Genomic DNA, 18,883 nt, shown 5'->3' with positions numbered 1-18,883 from the left:
ATTGAGTCGGTGATGCCATCCAACCATCTCATCCTCTGTCACCCCTTTCTCCTGCCCTCAATCTTTCCCAGCATCAGGGTCTTTTCAAATGAGTCAGCTCTTCAAATCAGGTGGCCAAGTACTGGAGTTTCAGCTTCAACATTAGTCCTTCCAATGGAAGGAAGGAGCTCCCTTAAAAGTGGGGAGATGTTGCTTTGGGTTCTTTCCCCTTAGATTTTCGATAGAGGGGTACCTTTCTGTATCCCGATGTCGGGAGTTTTCCTGCCTGTGTGTGGACAGGAGTAAAGAGCACAGAACAGGGACCACATTGGGGTTTTGGCTCCAGCCCTGACCATAAACTTGCTCAAAGTCCTCACTTGAGGTCCCAGGGCCTCAGCTCCAAAATAAGGGGCTTCACACATGTAAGCGTGCACCCTGATCGGCTGGGAGCTTGTTGAAACGCAGGAGACTGAGCCCACCCAGGGGAATCTGATTCAGTCATTCTGCGGTGGGATCTGTGCGTGTGACAAGGTCCCCAGCAATGCTGAGACGGCTGGTACAGGGACCATGTCTGGAGAACCACAGGCTGGGACGACACCTTATGTCCTGCCTCTCAGAGTTGCTCCTCCCAGGGCAGAGGTGAAGAACCAGGAGCGAGTCTGACAGCCCACGTCCCAGTCCTAGCTCTGATAATTCCTGGCAGTGTGACCTTGGACCAAGTTTTTCAGCTCTGTCCTCCACATCTGAAAACACGGGATGAGAGGATATATCTATGGCATTTGGGGAAGATTAAATATAAAGCCCTCAACATATAGTAAGAACTCAGGATCAGTGATCTGTTATCAACAGCATCACTATCTCCCTGAACTGCTATGATGTCAAGTTGCAGGGACCCACGAAGAGGGAGCTTTTGAACATATAGTGAGACGAGAACCACCAACAATCTGCCTGCTACGTCTAGACTCCTAAAAGAAAGGGCACTTCAAAGCTCCACCAGTAACCAAATGCTTGTTTCTTAGACTCCTAAAAGAAAGGGCACTTCAAAGCTCCACCAGTAACCAAATGCTTGTTTCTGTTCTTTGAATTTTAGCTGCTTCCTTAGTTGTCAGCAAGCTGTATAATACACATTCTGGGCTGGTTTCAGGCCATGTATACATTTCACTTGGCTTGGTAAAGGAGTCATTTATCAAACGGAATCCATCTGATTTCCTGGATCTGAGATTAGACTGCCTCAGGCTTCCTTTCCTCCTCCACCCCCCAACCACCCCCCCACCATAACCCTTGTAAAAATAGAATTTCCCTGTTCCCAGGAGACCAAAAAGGAGAGAATGCTTCACACATCTTTTTTTTTTTTTGTAAATGACAAATGCTTCTAGGTTCTTCAAATCAGGAAATCAGCTCAAAACCCAAGATGTTCTAGACAACACAGGAAAACAATGGCCCTGGAGATTTTATTGGCTTTTTCAGGCAAAACACTATAAAACCCTGTGGGAAATGCAGCCAAAACACTAAAGCAAAAGTAACAAAGATAGAAAAACCAACAAATGAGGGTTGCAATGGGTGGGTGTCAAATTAGATGAAAAAGCATTTACTTACCAGGCTTGCCTGTTTGTTTTGCAAGCAAAGGGCAAGAAGCAACAGAAAATGGAAGCAAAACAGATAATCAGGGCAGTTGTTAGGAAAGCAGGGAGGAAAAAAAAAAAATCAATTGCAACAACCCAGAATGCAGAAAGCACAGAAATCCCTTTTCGTCCTAAATTCTGAAGAGTCGATATTTGAACTTAATGAAATATAGTCTCTTTAGTATCATATGATGAGAATGAACAGTCATGGCAGGACAGATGTTACACTGACATAGAGCATTTATAAAGGTTAAATGGAAGCCAGGGAGCCAGGCGGGAACCAGGAAAGGCTAGTGGAGGTGGAGTGGAAGCTGGTTTTAACCTCAGAATGCTGGTACATTTATTCTGGGCCCTGAACTGCCCAGCTCTCTGAGTTTGCCCTTCCATGGGGAAGGCTGGGTGGGTGAGTGGGAACGAGAAGAGAGAGACAGGATCCAGATGGGAAACATGGCTGGGTTTCCTGCTCAGAAAGAAGGCAGGTCCCGCCCACGGCTACAGTTGAGTCCCAGCCGCGCTGCAGCCCGTGTCCTCAGCAAGGGGAGGACAGGGGCCCCAGTCGGTGACCCGCCGTAATGACTAGGGACGACACGCACAGACGGGCCACCGTGCTCCGATGAGACCCGCTCTGGGAACGTGGATGATGAAGAGGGCAGTGAGTGGCAATGGGGATACATAAAGGGGCGCCTTAAAGAGTGACAAAGCTGCTTCCAGTGGGGATGCTGGGGGCTGGCAGAGCCACCGAGAGAGTGCTCAAGCACCCCCAAACAGGAAATCGCTCAAAGCAGGTGAACTTAGAGCTCTGGAAGAGGTGGACCCTCAGGTCAAACATGCCAGGTCTCTTGGGAGGGGAGACTGGGTGTGTGTGGCCTTAATCCCTGGAGTCAGGGTTCCACACGCTCCTCAGATGGTCTAGAACTGAAAACACTGTTCTAACGACTGTCGCCTGCAGACACACAGCAAAAGCATCAGAGGGGAATAAGCTTTCTGTCCCCACTTACGGTGACCACGTAAGGACAGGCCACTTACGTCAACTAGAGATTCTGAGTCTTATCAGTTTTCAAGAGGGAAATGTCAGCTTCTATCAAACTGCCAGTCGAGCAAGTAAGTTAGGTTGCTGTGGACAGCCTGCTGTCAGGGCAAAGGCTCACATTCTTTCCAACACTGGCCTAACCGTCATCGTCAAGAATAAAAATAAAAATGTACGACTCCAAGGTGTGGAAGGATGTTTCTAGATGAACCAGGTAGATCTGAGTGATGCTTCATGTCCCGACTCCAGGAGGTGGAAAGGTCTCATTCAGCTCACTAAACAGTGTATATTGCAAGATATAAATGCTTCCTTCTGAACACTTTCAGCAGCACTTTCAGTTCCAAGAATTTTTTTTTTAATCTCATCCATATGTATCCATAAATTTTTATGGACATTTAACAAAGAGGTTTCATTTAATAGAAAGCATACACCATGAGGCTGATCCTTAAAAAAGATCCCAGTGGGCTTTCCCCTGAGCTCTAGGAGAAATGGCCTTTATTGTAATAAACCACAATGAAAGCTTTTTTGAAAGGAAAGCACTCAGTAGGCAGCTTCTTCAGTGTTCCCAAGGTTCCTGTCATGCTTATCTTGGGACAAAAGCTAGAAGTATGGTATGGCTCATATGATATGAGAAGTCATCAGCTGAAACAAGCATCAAGTTGGGACACAGAAACTGCAGTCTGCAGTGAGCACATGTCCTTAGGAGTAAAAAAAAAAAAATTTAAATCCAGTATCATGGGCCTAAGCAAATGAACAAATAAGCAAAAATTCCACACCTGACCCCCAGAGTCTTAACAGCATTTCTGCATAGTGATCATCAGTGAAAAATCTTGGGCTTGGCACTTCTGCAAGGTCTTTTCTCGATTTGTCTTTAAAAGCAGAAGAGCCAGTTACTAAAGGCTGGCTGTGGGGAGTTACTAAGAGGTCTGGTTACTTGAGGGCTTCTTTCGTTGCAGGCCAAAGTAATCTGTCACTACTGGCTGCCAGGGATGCTGTGTTAAGACAGTTTCTGAGGCAGTATCCAACCTCAGGAAGAAAGAGCAGCGATCAGTTAACAGGGGCAGGCAGCTGGGCTTTCGCATGTTCTAATATTCCTTGTCCTGGACCCTATGTAAAGGCCAGTGGGTTTTTTTTTTTTACTTGCATCTAATCTATATTAGGGTTTAGCGATTTGATGTTAGAGATCTAATTCTCTCTTATGAGCAAAAAAGCCTCCAAACATCTTAGGAACCAATCCCAATTTTTGATTAGGGTTGGGCCCCCATGACGTGGACTATCCTGGCTGGGTCAAGTGGTGACCATCAAGGTGATGGCTATGGGTCCCCACTGCATACTAAGGGCGTTTCCAGGAGGTCCCCAGACTCACCGCCTGCAGCAGAGCCTCGTTCTGGGAGGCTCTGGTCCCTCCCTAAAGGGCTTCATGTGCTAAGGGGAGCCTGAGAAGAACACACTCTGGGTCTCTAGCTTCAAAGCACGCCCCACAGTTCAGAAACCTCAGGGTGGGCCTGAGCCCTTGCCAGTGAAGACACTCACCTATCATCTGGGCAATGGTCTTCTCATACTCGGCCACGATTTTCCTGTAAGAGAAGTGGAAACAGGTTGGTACTAGGCCCACACAATGGTTTTTACTTTCACGCGGGTGCCCATGCGCTGGACATCAACAGCCTGAGCACTGTCCAAGAGGACAAGTCCTTTGGGTCCCAGGTGGCTCAAAGGTCGTGGGTCCCCTCCAACCTCGGCCCTCTCCTTGCACACCCAGGAAGGTTCATGCTCCTAGTGCACGACTCTGAACACATCACTCCCTTGTATAATACAAAACATTCTGTGTCTCTCCACTGCTCATTGAGAAAACAATAAGGCTAAAACTTCAGCCTGATAGTCAAAGCCTTCTGTAACCCAGGCCTGATCTTCTTTGTCAACCATCCTGTGCAATGATAGCAAATGATTTCTTATCTGCTCTGAGCTTTCTTGTCTTTGTGGCCTTGAACATGGTTGTTCACTTCCCCTCTATCTCCACCTGTCAGAATCTGTTTCTCAAGGTCCAATTCAAATGCTCTCTCCTCCAAGAAGTCTTCCTTGATTTCTCTTTAGAACCCAAGAACATTTTCTTTTTTTAAATTTGGCTTTGGTCAAGTCACTTAACCTCTCTGAGGCTTCAAACGGGGCTGACCATCCCCTTAAGGGCTGTGGGGAGAAACAGATCATGCGTCTCTAGACAAAAGCACAGAGCTTGGCACACAGTAGGTGCTTCCCATGCGGTAGACATCATACTTCTATGACTATATGCAGAAAATGAAAATAAATCACTCAGGTGAAATTTGGAAGACACCCTAAATGTTTATCCATTGAGACTGGTGAAATTAATTGTATTAGACCCTCATAAGGACTGTCAAACAACTGAACAAGATTGAGATGTATAAAAATCTAAGTTATCTTAAGTTAAAAAAGAATGTAGCGCCATGTACACTTCTATACTACACTAAAGAAAAAAGGAGGTTATACTGATACCTTAACACATTTGGGATCTAAAATGCAAAAGTCTAGGAAGGATACCCCTGAAATGGTACACAGCGGTTACCTGGCTGTGGAACCAGAGGCTGAGTGGGAAGGCGATTTGTTTTTCATTCAAGGTGTATTTTGTTGTTGTCCAGTCATCAAGTTGTGCCTGACTCCCTGCGACCCTACAGGCTGCAATGTGCCAGGCTTCTTCAATCATGTCGACTGAGTCGGTGATGCCATCCAACCACCTCAGCCTCTGCTGCCCCTTCGCCTCCGGCCCACAATCTTTCCCAGCATCAAGGTTTTTCCCAATGAGTGCATTATTTAACTCATGCTCATGGTATTTTAATAATAGTAATATACTAAGAATCCTCGTGGAATAAAGAGTAACTTCTATAGAGGACACTGTTCATGGGGCCACACCAGTTCTAGCTGTTATCAAACCACAGGTAAGCATTCCCCAGGTCACCAGGAAGCCCAAGCATCACAACTGACCTCATTTCCATCACTTCCCGCCTGCTTTCTTCATATTTATCTTTCCACTCTGAGACCTCTCTCTCCTTGGTTATGATCTAGTATCAGGGCGAAGAAGAGGAAAGGTTAGTCCCAGATGAGTCCATTCTGATGTGAGCAATTCACAGACCGAGACAAGGAGACATGAACAAACATGGGATTAAAACCTGCTGCACCAAACAAGTATAGTCCCGAGAGAATTTCCCCAAGCGTGACAGAAATAAGCCATATGCCAAACTTTCACGATGCCCTTGGAGCGCAACAAAAATGTGTGTGCTTTTTTTTTTTGTTATAAATCAAATGAGGCCAACAAAGGCTTATTAAACAATAGTGTCCAAGATCAAAACCCACAGTTTGCTACCTATCTCTGCCAGGAGTGGTCAGAGGAGGTCTGTGTCCAGAGATGCTGGCTTTGTGGGCCATGGGGACGTATGTTTATTTACAAGTGGCAGAATGGGAGCTATTCGCAGGCACCCAGAGCTGGCCCTGCCTTCTCGGAGGCACCCACACACCACAGTACCTCTGCCCTGGCGATCTGGAGCGCGGAGTCCAGGTCGGGCTGCTGGAACAGAAGGCCTGCGGGTTTCTCCACCTCGGCTGTCCCGATGCGGGAATACAAGGCTGTTTTGGAGATGGAGACATCCGGTGGGTGAGCAGCTTCTCTCTGTGGAACGGTTTTTAATTTTAAAAAGTGACCATCATGCTTCTGACAAAGAGAACTGCATTCATCCTCTCACGAATGGGTTGGTTGTATGGTTTTGAAACAAAGAACATCAAAAGTATGAGAAAATGCTAAGACTAATGAGTGGGGAAATGCCAGATACAATCTATGGCAGTCTTATCATTTTGCACCTGCACAGGCTGACAAAGAGGCTGGTGGCGGAGGCCTCCCCAGCTCCCGGCCCCTGGAGTCAAGCACGTCTAGCGCCTGTTTATCACTGCTGTTTATCAGACACAGGCATTTAGCCACAGCGAGTATTTACCAAGGCCACCTTCCAGCAGGCACCACTTCCAAAATAAAAGCCTGATGGCGAACAATGCTGAATTCTACTCTACGTTTGCCTCGTTTTGAATAACCACAGATCTGATGGTTTTGTGAGACTGTCCACATTTCAATTTAGGGGGCATTGGTTAGCTCTCTTTGAAAGTATAAAAGTCATACAAAGTTTTAAGACCTACTGTAGACGTCAAGCAATGTCACCTTCAGTGAATGAGTTTCTGGATGCCAAAAGGTAAGCGTTACCCTGGAGTTCAATGGTATCAATGGGAAAATAGAAAACTGGATTACTGACAATATTCATGTGCGTGAGTGTGTGCGAATAAGAGATTCCCCACCGCCCACAACTGACACTGGACAGTCACCAGGGAGGAGAGGTCTACACTGACTATTCTTCCTTTTGCACAAACGCTCAGCTGTTTCCAACACACTTGAAATGCAATGTTAGGAACATCACCAACCAGCGCAGCAGGGTTGTCAGTCTAGCTCTACTGCAAAGAAACGCCAAACCAATCACACTCTCAGTCCCATTCATTAACCTCCTGGCCCGTCGTGGTTGCCAAGGCAAACCTCCACCCTGGTTACTAGCGTCTGATTCGATGCAAAGCAATGGTGGTCCAATGGGAGGGCAACTGCTTCTTCCTTGGGAAACGTGTACAAGAAACGGAGTCATGAACAGAACAGTGATGTAGAAGAAAGAAATGTGGGGATGGAACAGGGAGGACTTATCATGTAGGTGGAAGCAGAGATTAAAGAACCAATAGTAAGTGGGAAGGGAGTGACCTGAAGGTGCTTGAGCACAATCTCTCTCTTAAATCATGGGAACAGTTACGCCTACCCTACTGTGGCCTCAGAGACAAGGAACCTGAGACAGCTCGGAAAACGTAGGTAGAAGCTTAATGGATAGGACTGGAGGTCACAGGGTTAGGACTAGTTAGTTGTACACATGCACGATGAACTAAGTGGTTTATGCTCTCCTGAAAGCAAGGGTCTGCTATGTGGCTGTCACACCCCAGCCTGATCTTGAGTATCTGGGTTAACTCTCACGTGCAGTCAGAACGACTGCTGCTCAGAGGGGAGAACACAGTTTTGTTCAACCAGACATTAGGGATGCCCACCCATCAAATGGAATGCCAGGATCCTTCAGCCTCAGGTCCTAAAGGTACTCCTGTGGCCGGACATTTGAGCAGAACAGCTAACAGCCAGAGCTAACAGCTCTCTGGAGCAGGCAGACTGACCTCTTAGAAGAAAGAGGGCCACCAACCAGATTGGAGGGCAGAACCTCTCCTGTCTAGGGGTTAATCTGTAATGTCTGCAACGTTGTCAACATTCTGCTTGTCAAAAGGGAAACTTCTCAGGAAGTAAATGGAAAATTATAATAATGGCATCAAGACTCAGTACTTACATTTATCACGAGAGTTCAAAAACATAAAATTCTGAAGAGGATTTTTTAAAAAAATTGTTCCTATCAGTTAAATAAAATAATGTGTTCTTTGAAAAAAAATCAGAATAAAATTTCAAAATGGAAAGAACATCCCGGTACCTCTGATGATGAAAAAAATGAGAATCTAAATAAGATTTGGCCAGATCATTTCCTAGAATGGGATTTAATTCTGACTCCAAATAAACCAGCTCTTTGAAGTAGAAGAGAAAAATGAATGAAAACTAATTTTACTGTACTGGGCAGAAATGAAATAAGATCAATGCAGGAATTAATTCTTTTTAAGCTGCCTCATGTCCTTTGTGAAACAAGGACGAGGATGAAAAACAAACAAAAGGATGAGCTTTCTAAGTAAATGCAAATAGTTACTACCGAAACAGTGATTCACCATCTCTGGTCATCCTGGCCACCTGTGTTTTCAATATAGAAACGATGACTTTCAGAGTCCACCTGAATTATCACCCACGTAGCTGCATGTCAATGAAATTCAAGATACACATCCTGGTTTTCTCTTACAACCAAGGACTGTTTTCAACTGAAATTAATAGCTCTGTCTCTTCCTGATATTTTAAGATCAGACTTAGGTTAAGCTGTATTTCTTTCACATACTCTCCCACTTGCTACTTTAGAGGAGCCAGGAAGCCCCTAGAATAGCAAATTAAAATGTGAAATGGCTGTGACTCAGATCACACGGGACTGTGGAACTGACGTCCACGCCTTCAATCCTCTCCCTCGAACTTTGATCCCTATGGGGACCCCTGGGGCATGGTCACCCCAGTGAGACCTACAGACATGCCTGGGGTCCTTCTAGCCTTGCAGCCAGGGGCTGTGGGCCCTGCCCCTCATCCGGGCTCACAGTCCCCATCCTGGGCAATCCCCTGTTGCCAGGTTTACGGGAAGCTGCCCCGTCCGGGACCAAGGCAGGATTGCTGTCCCTCGGAACCGGAAGGCACAGCAGAGAGAGCACGGAGTGGGGCCCAGGAGACGAGATCGGGCCACGGGCCAAGGTCATGGAGCATGGACACAGGCTGGACGCTTGGGGGTGTCTGGGCCACACGGTGCCAGGTCAGGCAGAGAGCAGCCTCACCCTGCTGCTGTGCTACCCAAGTCTGACAACGGGCGGTCTCAAGCTCAGGATGACAAACAAGAGGAAGGGAGTTGATACGTGCCCTTAATCCACTCTCACAGGAGGCACCGTCAGCGCCAACTGGCCACTCCATCCCAGTGGGTCAAGATATGGCCTCAGAAAAGAGGGTGGAACAGATTGAGAGAGTAGCTGACATATATTCACTACCATGTATAAAACAGATATCGAGTGGGAAGCTGTAGAGCACGGCTCAGTGCTCTGACCTAGAGGGGGAGGACGGGGGGCGACGGGGGGAAGGGAGGCTCAAGAGGGAGGGAACAGACGTATACTTATGGCTGATTCATGGTGTCGCAGAGCAGACAGCAACACAGTGCTGTAAAGCAGTCATCCTCCAATTAAAACATAGATTAAAAAAGCATGCATTTAAAAAAATAAATTAAAAAATAAAAAATATAACATATTCTCCCTTTAAAAAAATAATCAAATTTCTGGAGGGAGGGGGGGAAGGCATGGCCTTAACCCTCAACATTAGGCTGCAGGCGATAACCACAAATTCTTGCAACTGGGCAGTAATCTGAAACCCATGTGCGAGCCCTTTGCCACTGCTTTTCAGATGGTTGCTGTGGGTTTGAGGCATCATGTGTGGGGGCCTGGACACAGCAGGAGAAAGGGACCCTAGGATATCAGGCTGCTCAGCAACGACATAACTGCCCCAGACCTGACTCCTCCTTCTCCTGCTGCGACAAGCCAGGTCTCTGCCTTCATCGGCTAGGACACCTGCAGGAATCATATACTAGCAGTAATACCCTTTCCTGCCCAGAGGAGCCTCTTTCTAGGACTTCCTCCAGCCCCAAAGCTTGCCGTTTGTATGATGCCTGTTCCTAAGTTACCCAGATACAGCCTTCTTTCCTTACATAGGGTCCCCTCTTCCCAAAAGGCCAACAGCTTTAGGGACCACAACCAGCGTCTGTTACACATACAAAGGCAATCCATCCCTGAGTCCTGCAGCCCTTGGAAAGCCATGCGGATGGGACTCCGAGGTTCTGTCCATCCTGGTTCAGTGGTAAATTCAGGGCCACGGCACCGCAGAGCCAGGGACCGGTCAGATCTACCCCCAGGGGGACACCACACTGCCAGAAGCGTGTGGAAGAAAAACAAGCTGGAGTCTTACATCCCAGCCCCTGCATTTCCCTCATTTCTAACCTTTTCTGACTAATGAGGAGGAGGAAACCCCACTGCAGTCCCTGGGAGGCTGGCTTTGCTGACCCTCAGTCTAAAGGGAAACGCGAGTGAAGCTGCTCCAAGGAGCGACCAGAATTCACCCCTGTCATATTTCACAATGCTTTTCATCCCCTCGGTGTGAGTTTGTTTTTTTTTTTTTTTTCATTCTGAGAGATTTCATTTTGTGTGAGCCACAGTTTAAGATCACGCTGCCAAAAAGATGGGGGCTGTGTCACTTGCAGCTGAAATATACGGGCAGCAGAAAGAGCCAATTGGATATACAGCTGCTATTTTCTCTTCCTATATATCAACAGTTTCCAATGCACTAAGGGACTATCAAGGCTCTCACGAACAAGAAACCCAGAGGGACCTAATTGGGTTCAAGCAAATGGATCACCCTAGGGCTAATTAACTATAGGAAAGAGCATCTATTTTCCATGGGCCAAGGTCCCTAGATAATAGACTTCTTACAAAAGTGGTACAAGTTCCTACAGTGGAGGAAAATACTCCTCAGACTCCAAGACCCCATGGAATCTTTTAACACGCCCTTCTGGAATATGCAAGGAGGGAGCGGATGCTGTCTCTCCAAACTACACTCAGGAGATTTCACATGACAGTATTTTCTAAATCAGAACCAGGACACATGGTCTGAGAACAGGCTGTAACTGCCTGGGAGTCAACTGCTGGCCATCTCTGAGAAAGCAGGCAAGGGTACCACACAGTTCCAAACACTTCATACTCAATAAGAACTACTTAGAACATGATTCTGCCACACACTTCTGGACAAGAATAAACTGTATTCATAGTGACCAAACTTTAAGCAATTCATTCTGTGTTTAGGCCACTAACCAAGAATATCAAGAAATAAACCTAAGGGGGGAAAATTCCTTACTGCGTAATGTATTCTAAAAATCTCATTTCATGGAAATTTAACACAGGTTTAAGAGTTGGCCACAAGAACAAGGACACCAACAATTAGACTTTACATTCGTGTCTCGACTCTGGGTCCAAAGGCTCCTGGTATGGACATCCATGGGAAGACATCTCAAGAGATGTATCTGGAAGAGGGGTCCCTGTTTGGCTCCAGGGGGACCACATGCAGGGGGCCCTCACTCAAGGCAGGAGCAGCGTGAATTCCTGATCCTGTATCAAGGATGAGAGATGGTCCTGCTGCTATGCGAGCTGTCACTTGAGATGGACAGTCAACAGGCTCCCATCCGGAGATGAAAGCACTAGCTCTCAGAAAGCCAGTGAATCACCATCAGGCTTTGGGCTGGCTCCCAGGCTCTGTTTTCCCCCTGTGTAAAACGGGACCTGGGCCTGCTGTATGAGGATACTGGGAGCGTCTCACTGGGAAACAGAGGCACCAGTGAAGGTCAGCGCCCATTCACTGATTGCAGGCCTACTGTGTGCCACACATGGTGCCACTCTCTGCACATCACCTACTGTCCTCACAGCAAGCTTGCTATTAGCCTCTTGACACAGATGGAGAACCTGAGGCTCACCCACTGGTTCAAGGCCACAGAGTGCACTGGGGCCCAGTTCTTGTCTAATAGCCCAGGTTTTTACTGGGCTGCCACCTGGGGGTTGGGTGTGGGGGAGGGAATGAGGAGGCTTCTCAAACTCCAAGGGCACCCATCAGCCCTGGGAGTGGGCTAAACCTCCGTGGACCACGTGCCGTATCGCACGGCAACAGTAACTCAACCCAACTGTTGAGCAAAATGACTCCAAACCTGGAAGCTAGCAAAACGATCTCTACAGGGACTGTCAACATCATGTTCTCCTCTAGAGAAAGGCTGGCACACTATAATGAGAAAGCAAAAGTGTGAGCCGCTCAGTCGTGTAGGACTCTTTCGACCCCATGGACTGTAGCCCACCAAGTTTCTTTGTCCATGGGGATTCTCCAGGCAAGAAGAGTGGAGTAGGTTGCCATTCCCTTCTCCAGGGGATCTTCCCAACCCAGACATCAAACCTGGGTCTCCTGCACTGCAGGCAGATTCTTTACCGTCTGAGCCAAACTATAGGGTGTGGGCCTCATGGCCTAATGCCATTTCCTGTAAAAGGTTTTTACCAGGCCCCGCCATAGCCATTCATCCAGTGCTGTCCACTGCTGCTTTGGCAGAGCTCCAGAGTTGAGTAGCTGTCCAGAGATCAGATAGATAACCGCAAAGCCTCAAACATTACGCTCTCTACTTGCAGGAAAGGATAGCTTTTTTGTAATCCTCTTGACCCTGGCCTAAGGGTCATCTGACATGTCAAGAAGGTCTCGTTTTCAGCTATTTACTATTTCACCTATTTATTAGGGTCTAGTGTCAGTATAATCATTAGTATTATTCTATAATAACTGTAGAAAACAGAAAAGCTACAAATTACTTTTCATCAACAGAGAAGCAAATGATTTCTATAGGAAGAAAAAAGAACTTCAAAGGTCAGGATTTATCTGTCCTGTTTAACTATGAATAGTTAACTGGTTAATTACCAGTTTTATATCTATCTAACTTTGCAATCTGATTCCAGTTTCCTCCCTCCTCTGACTGTACATGAGCTTCTCATATTTTCCTCCATTCAACCAGCTTTTCCACCCACCCTGCTTGGTTCCTGCTTGAGTGGACCAGATCTTAAGACATGCACTCAGTGTGTACTTATGCATGAGCTACGCCTTTAGCTTTTGGGAGGTATCCTTTGTCGAACACCTGCCTGGCCGCGGTTAGCAAAGAAGCGTCTGGACCACACAACATTCTCCAGAGGCAGCACACAGCAGCAGCAAACCGGTACCTTGGTGTCCTGGCGGCTACGGGCAGCCAGGGCGATCTGCCTGGCCAGCTTCAGGGCTTCTATCCGCATGATGGCAAACTCTAACTCCTCCTGCCGGAGGGGTGGGGAATGAGCAGACCGCAGGGAAAATGCAGCAAGACAGGACGGAAATGTTTGTCCACATCCAAGAAACGAATGGGCCACGTGAATGTGTCGTAACAGGTACTCGGGAAAACACACACACTGGCTTTCTTTCACAATTAACACCTCAGCAGATCATGAAATAGGTGCTTAATTTCCGGGTTTTTTTGTTTTGTTAAATCACCCTTTGGAATGTCTGTCAGAAGTATTATGCCATCAAATACGAAATGATTTTTAAAACGGGATCAGAATTTTTAGTGCGCCGTTTCCTTCGATTTCTCTTTGTTCATTTCATGTAAGGTTGGCCAACAATTTCCATGAATGGATCTGCATCTCTCAAAGGACTATAAGCCATCTCTCTAGGTTTGCTCTGCACGCCCCAGTCTAGGGGAATATCAAATTAAGTGGTCAAATTTAAAGCGCAGGGTAGAGAGAATGGTTTTGGTTCCAGATGCGAGACCTGAGTCCAGATGTTATCTCAATGGGGGTCTGAGATAATCTCATATATATAAACAGCCTGGCTCGCTGGTGAGCTAATACCCTTGGTTCCATCAATAAATCACAGAAAGCTGCTTTTGGGGCTATCAAGACGTCTGAAAAATGACTGTTTGGATCCAATTTCCAAATTGAAATACAAACGGTTTGTTCCATATGGAACGACACGATTTATATCACTCTGGCGTCCCGGGTAGAGAACGCCACATACATCAGTCTTGGAGGGGAAGCGATTCCATCTGGAATATTCACAGCAATGCTCCATGAACTCCTGCCTCGTGGCTTTTGGAGTTCGGAGATTCATTCTCTACTGAGGTTTTTGACAAACTCCCCCAAAGTCACACATGGGCTACAAACCTGAAGTTTTTGAGCAAAGACTGGGGGGTTCTTTTCTGCTAAGTCGGGCTCCAGATAGTCAAGCGCACCACAGAGAGAGGCTGGATGAGCTAGCCTGCTGAGGAGGGCGTCAGCAGAGGCAAAGGAGCCCTCGGGAGCTGTCTGAAGGCCGGCAGAGAAGGACACAGAGGAAAAACAGAGGAGACAGAGTGACAGCTTCTGAGCAAGGACCACCCATCTATTGGCTGAACATTTCTGCCTTAAGGCCAAAGAGAGTATACGTGCCAATACCTCCCTCTTTACCTGGACGGATGTCCACGTGCTGACGACGGGCATCTCGAGACTGGCAGGCCCAACCCCCTCCCCCAAAGCACCGTCTTGGGGTCCTTCCCCACCCCCACACCACCCCCATTCCATAAGCAGTTGCTGGGAGGACAGCTGTCCTTAGTTACTTGAAAACCTCAGCAGGTGGGAGACAAGCTAGCTGACGGGGATTCCAAACGTAACATAACGCATCAGGAAAATACCTTCCAGCGTAAATATCCAAAGTCAGGTTTTGGTAAAAGGTTATTTTCTAAATAATGGAAAGATGCTTTCAAAAGAAAAAGATCAGAAAGACTTCAAAACCAGAAGCCAACTTGGCAGAAACTTGAATTAAGCATGAGTGCCTCATGATGTCTGTTTGAAAGATGCTCTGAGTCCTGTCTGGACCATGTTTTTGCTCATAATTATCTTTCCAGTGTCCAACAGACAGACACACAGTAGGTGCTAAATTAAGTACTGGATGCATGAGTTAAATGAACGTCTACTCATCCGGAACAACAAGGTAACATGCTAAGTCAGTGGCCTCAAATCCTCTTAGGGACTGCGAGCAGGGAGGTAAAATAAGCAAGAGAAAATTCATCTAGAAGGATGATTCTCTTTAGATGTGTGGAGGCTGGGGGCGGGGCCTTGAGCTCAGGTCTATTTGCTCTGCGAAAGCCCCACAGGGCTGGGGAAGGTAGAGGTGTTAAGTCCTGGTCTACACGCAGAAGGCACTTCCCATCACCAAGGCCCAGGAGAACCAACTGTCTCTCAAAAGGAGAGCGTTTACCTGCTCCACCATTCTCTGCCCTCTGCCAGAGAAGACAGAGAGGTAGGATATAGACGGATGACAGCTCCAAAGCCACAGTCCAGCTGGAAGGGGCTGGAGGTGGAAAGTTAATAACCCTGACAGCAAATAACGTACTTAGGTGAGAACTGCAAAACCATCTTGGTGAGGACAGAGAGCCTTCCTCTGATCATTACTGGGTGGGGTGACCTAGGCTAGCTTCCAGCCCCATGCCCGGTACCAGGCAAGTGGTGCTTTAAAGACCGGGTCCGAGCAGTGATGGAAGCCCACTGGTCCTGGGTTCATCCACAGTTCATCTCAGGTCCCTCCGACCCCACTTACAATTTCCATCACTTCCGACGCGGTGCCCAAGGCCATGGCCTCCAGCTCTTTCTGGGAGGACTTCTCTGGCACCTGCAAGTGTGGCTCCTGGTTGGGGGCCAGCCCTCGTGCAACGGGATGTTGGATCTTTGCCCCGGTATTCACAAGGGCTTCAGTCTCCTCGAAACTTGAGCTGAGGAAGCAAAGGGCATCTTTAGAGTCTGCACTGGAAACCCCACCAAAATCAGCCAGGATGCCTCGACTAATATGCCAAGGGATGCTGGACTTTCAGGGTTATATTACCCCCAGGAAAACGGACAGGTCTTAGACAGTCAAGGGGCCTGCTGGCTGAGTGGAGGGTGGTCCAGTCCCACCCTAAGGCCTGCTGACACAGTAGAACCAGAAGTCCAGATGCCATCTAGCTAAGGACACAAAGTGTGGAAGTATTAATTGCTCAGTAGTGTCTGACTCTACAACCCCAGAGACTGTAGCTCACCAGGTTCCTCTGTCCATGAGTTTCTCCAGGCAAGAATACTGGAGTAGGTTGCCATGCCCTCCTCCAGGGGATCTTCCCAACCCAGGGATTGAACCCAAGTCTCCTGCATTACTGGCGGATTCTTTACTGTCTGAGCCACCAGGGAAGCCCAAGGACACAAGCTCTGGAGTTAAGCAGACCACTAGGCTCTTGGCTGTGCACCTCAGAAGAGATTAGGGGCTGTAACTTAGTGAAGATCAAGGGAGATACTGCCTGCATGGGACGCACGTTGACACTGTGCCGGTCACAAGGTACCATGACTGCTGTTGTAATAAGGTCATCATTTCATTCTCCCCGCCCCGGGCAGATTTTGGAGTAAGTGTGAGAAGTCAAAGCAAGTGCTTTCACTCCTACTCAGTGACCAGGCCAGCAGGGGAGGGCAGGAAGGTCCCAGTGTCAGCATGAAACCCCACCCACACCTGACCCAGCACCACACAGCTCAGAACCGGACCCTGACAAAGGCTTACATTCCCATCTTATTAAAAATCAGCACTTATCAGGCACTTTATTTGTGCCAGGCCTCGTGACCGGTGCTCTCCTTACAGCATCTCCGTTCATTCCCCCTGATGACTTTTTGGACAGGGACCCCTAGCCCCATCCCCACTGGGGGATGCCTGTAAGACTCAGCGCCTCAATTCATCTTCATAAAATCCCTACAAGGTCGATTGTATTCCTTACTCTCAGTTTACACATGAGGGCAGAGCAGCCCAGGAGGGTTCAAGTGACCAGTGAGGACCAGGAGTGGGACTGTGGCTCGGAATGCTCCAGCATGCTACCTCCCCATGGCACGAATCACAGAATCAAGCGGTGTGTGTGCTGGGAGGTGATGAGAGGGGTGCACACGTTCAGTTGGTTAAAGGACCCCAGCTCAGTCCAAAGGGCAGCCAGGGACAAACCCGCTGCATCTACGTCAGAGTGGACGCTGAGATGGAGACGTGGGCTGCATGTGTACAAATGAATCGAGGTCAGGAGAGAAGTGTAGGGGCTCAGAGGCCGGGGACCTGCCTCCCAGGGCATAGCTCTCTCATCACGGCAGTCATACCCTGAACACGGCGTTGGAGACTCGGACATCCGGACGGGGGGAGACTTGACCGGGCTCTCCTGAGACGTGTCGAACATAAGGTACAAGGCCTGCTTCTTCGGGGCATCGTTGTCCTGCTGCAGGGATCAAAGTCACATGTCAGCTCAGCCACCGTGGTCTGAATGCGCTACCGAGACGAAAACCAGAGCACACTTCGATGGGGACAGCTAACTGGTCAGGAAGGAGCCTTCCTTTCTCTCCAGCCTCCCGGAAGAGAGGAGAAAGTGGTACCGGCTAGGAGAGAGGAGGCGAGGATGGCAGGAAGGGGAAGGCGGAAAGAGAAAGTGCGACTCCACCCAGGGGGGAACGTTTCTGAGGATTGACTGCGATGGGGTTGGTGTGAGACACGCTCACTGCTGCTCGGCCACTGACTTTAGCGGCCATCCTCTCTGGGTGCACAAGCATGCTGGTCACCCAGGATAAACAGAGGGGTCGGAGAGAGCCCGCCCAGGTGTTGCCCACAGTAGAATGGGGGGACACGGGTGTGACGGACTAGTGTGATCAGCATCGCCATCGAGGTTCACTGACTTACAGCAACTGTGTGGTTTAGAAGCAGCGACCTCACATCTACGAACGACGCAGAGAAAGCAATAGAAGAGCAACAAGTCTGGGATCCTGGGTGTCGCACAAGCGCCACCCCCCACCTCCCGGCATCGCCACGCCCCTGTGGGTGTTGCCCGAAGACAGCACAGCGCAAGAGGTCGCGTTCAGGACCAAACACCCAGGGGCAACACATATGAAGCCAGGGAAGACAGCCGCCCATCATAGTGACTCAAAACGAGAAAGGAATGGGGGACAGACTTACTGCTCAAAGGGATCATCTCCAATTACAGAAAGCAGTTAGTCTGAAGAAACCGGACCATGATATAGCTTAAAAACAACCACTAGCCTTCGGCCTTTTCAAAAGAAACCTCGGACCAGCTCTTTCAGGAAGTCTAACAGCATCCTATCATTTCCTCCCTGAAAATGGCATCTGAAGTGGACTGAGACAAACCTCAACCCCATCCCCCACTCCAGCCCCAGGTCACTAAACTGATCCCAAAACAGGGTGGAAAGCAAGTCCCCTGCTGGCTGGAGGCAGAAGAACTTACAGGTAAGGAGGAACCGATTTTCTCCATATATTCGATTTCATAGGAGTTTCTGTAATCCAACTCTGCAAAAGAAACAAAAGGAGAGGTGAGCACCAGAGGGGGAGAAATGAAAACAAAAGATCTGTTTGGCTGGGCAAGGTGGGGCCTGGAACAAGGCTTTAAGCTTTCTGAGAATGTCCACTGACTGAGATTCCAATACAGTCAAAAGGGGAGGCTCGCCTTAGCTATTTTCAGACAAGTGGTAAACCTCTTACCATAAAGGGGCTTCGGCCACTTGGGAGTCTGAGAGTCCACGGGAATTAAATGTCAAGACCAAGCACGGATTTGACTGGGAAAAGATCTGAGCATCCTGCACTGAGTTTTCAGATCAGAGCGTGCGTACCCTCTGGGTGTTGCTTTCTCTCAAAGTCTCAAGTGCAGTTCAGGGAATCTTCCCAAGTCCTGGTGACATTTTGGAACTGGACCCGAGCTGCCCATTTGGTTGATGGAAGCAAGCAGGAAGAGCAGGGCTGCTATAAGAGAAGCTCTGCAAGTCGCTTAGAACATTCCCCCCAATTCCGCCAGTACCAAGGGGCTGGTCTGAATCAAATGTTCAGACACAAAGACTATTAAAGTCCAATTTGGTGGAGTAATGGCCTATTTCAAGTTGACAG

The 18,883-nt window shown here is 48.2% G+C and overlaps 1 protein-coding gene across 4 annotated transcripts in view; it reads right to left on the bottom strand.

Moving 5' to 3' along the window:
• Window positions 1-18,883, bottom strand: part of LOC138070571 (transforming acidic coiled-coil-containing protein 2-like) — a 154,370-nt gene that overhangs the window by 6,731 nt on the left and 128,756 nt on the right. For 2 of the 4 annotated variants that reach the window (XM_068961862.1, XM_068961863.1), the window contains 8 exons: window positions 18,231-18,292; window positions 17,101-17,216; window positions 15,545-15,716; window positions 14,134-14,274; window positions 13,162-13,251; window positions 6,161-6,304; window positions 5,623-5,699; window positions 4,162-4,205 (listed from right to left, as the gene is read on the bottom strand). In XM_068961862.1, the coding sequence (XP_068817963.1) occupies window positions 4,162-4,205; window positions 5,623-5,699; window positions 6,161-6,304; window positions 13,162-13,251; window positions 14,134-14,274; window positions 15,545-15,716; window positions 17,101-17,216; window positions 18,231-18,292 (846 nt within the window). The remainder of the gene's footprint in view (window positions 1-4,161; window positions 4,206-5,622; window positions 5,700-6,160; window positions 6,305-13,161; window positions 13,252-14,133; window positions 14,275-15,544; window positions 15,717-17,100; window positions 17,217-18,230; window positions 18,293-18,883) is intronic. The other 2 variants (XM_068961865.1, XM_068961864.1) reach the window with 1 other exon arrangement.

Source organism: Capricornis sumatraensis, chromosome 23 (genome assembly GCF_032405125.1).
Source record: "Capricornis sumatraensis isolate serow.1 chromosome 23, serow.2, whole genome shotgun sequence".
Lineage (NCBI taxonomy): Eukaryota > Metazoa > Chordata > Mammalia > Artiodactyla > Bovidae > Capricornis > Capricornis sumatraensis.
This window is presented reverse-complemented; position numbering and strand designations above follow the sequence as displayed.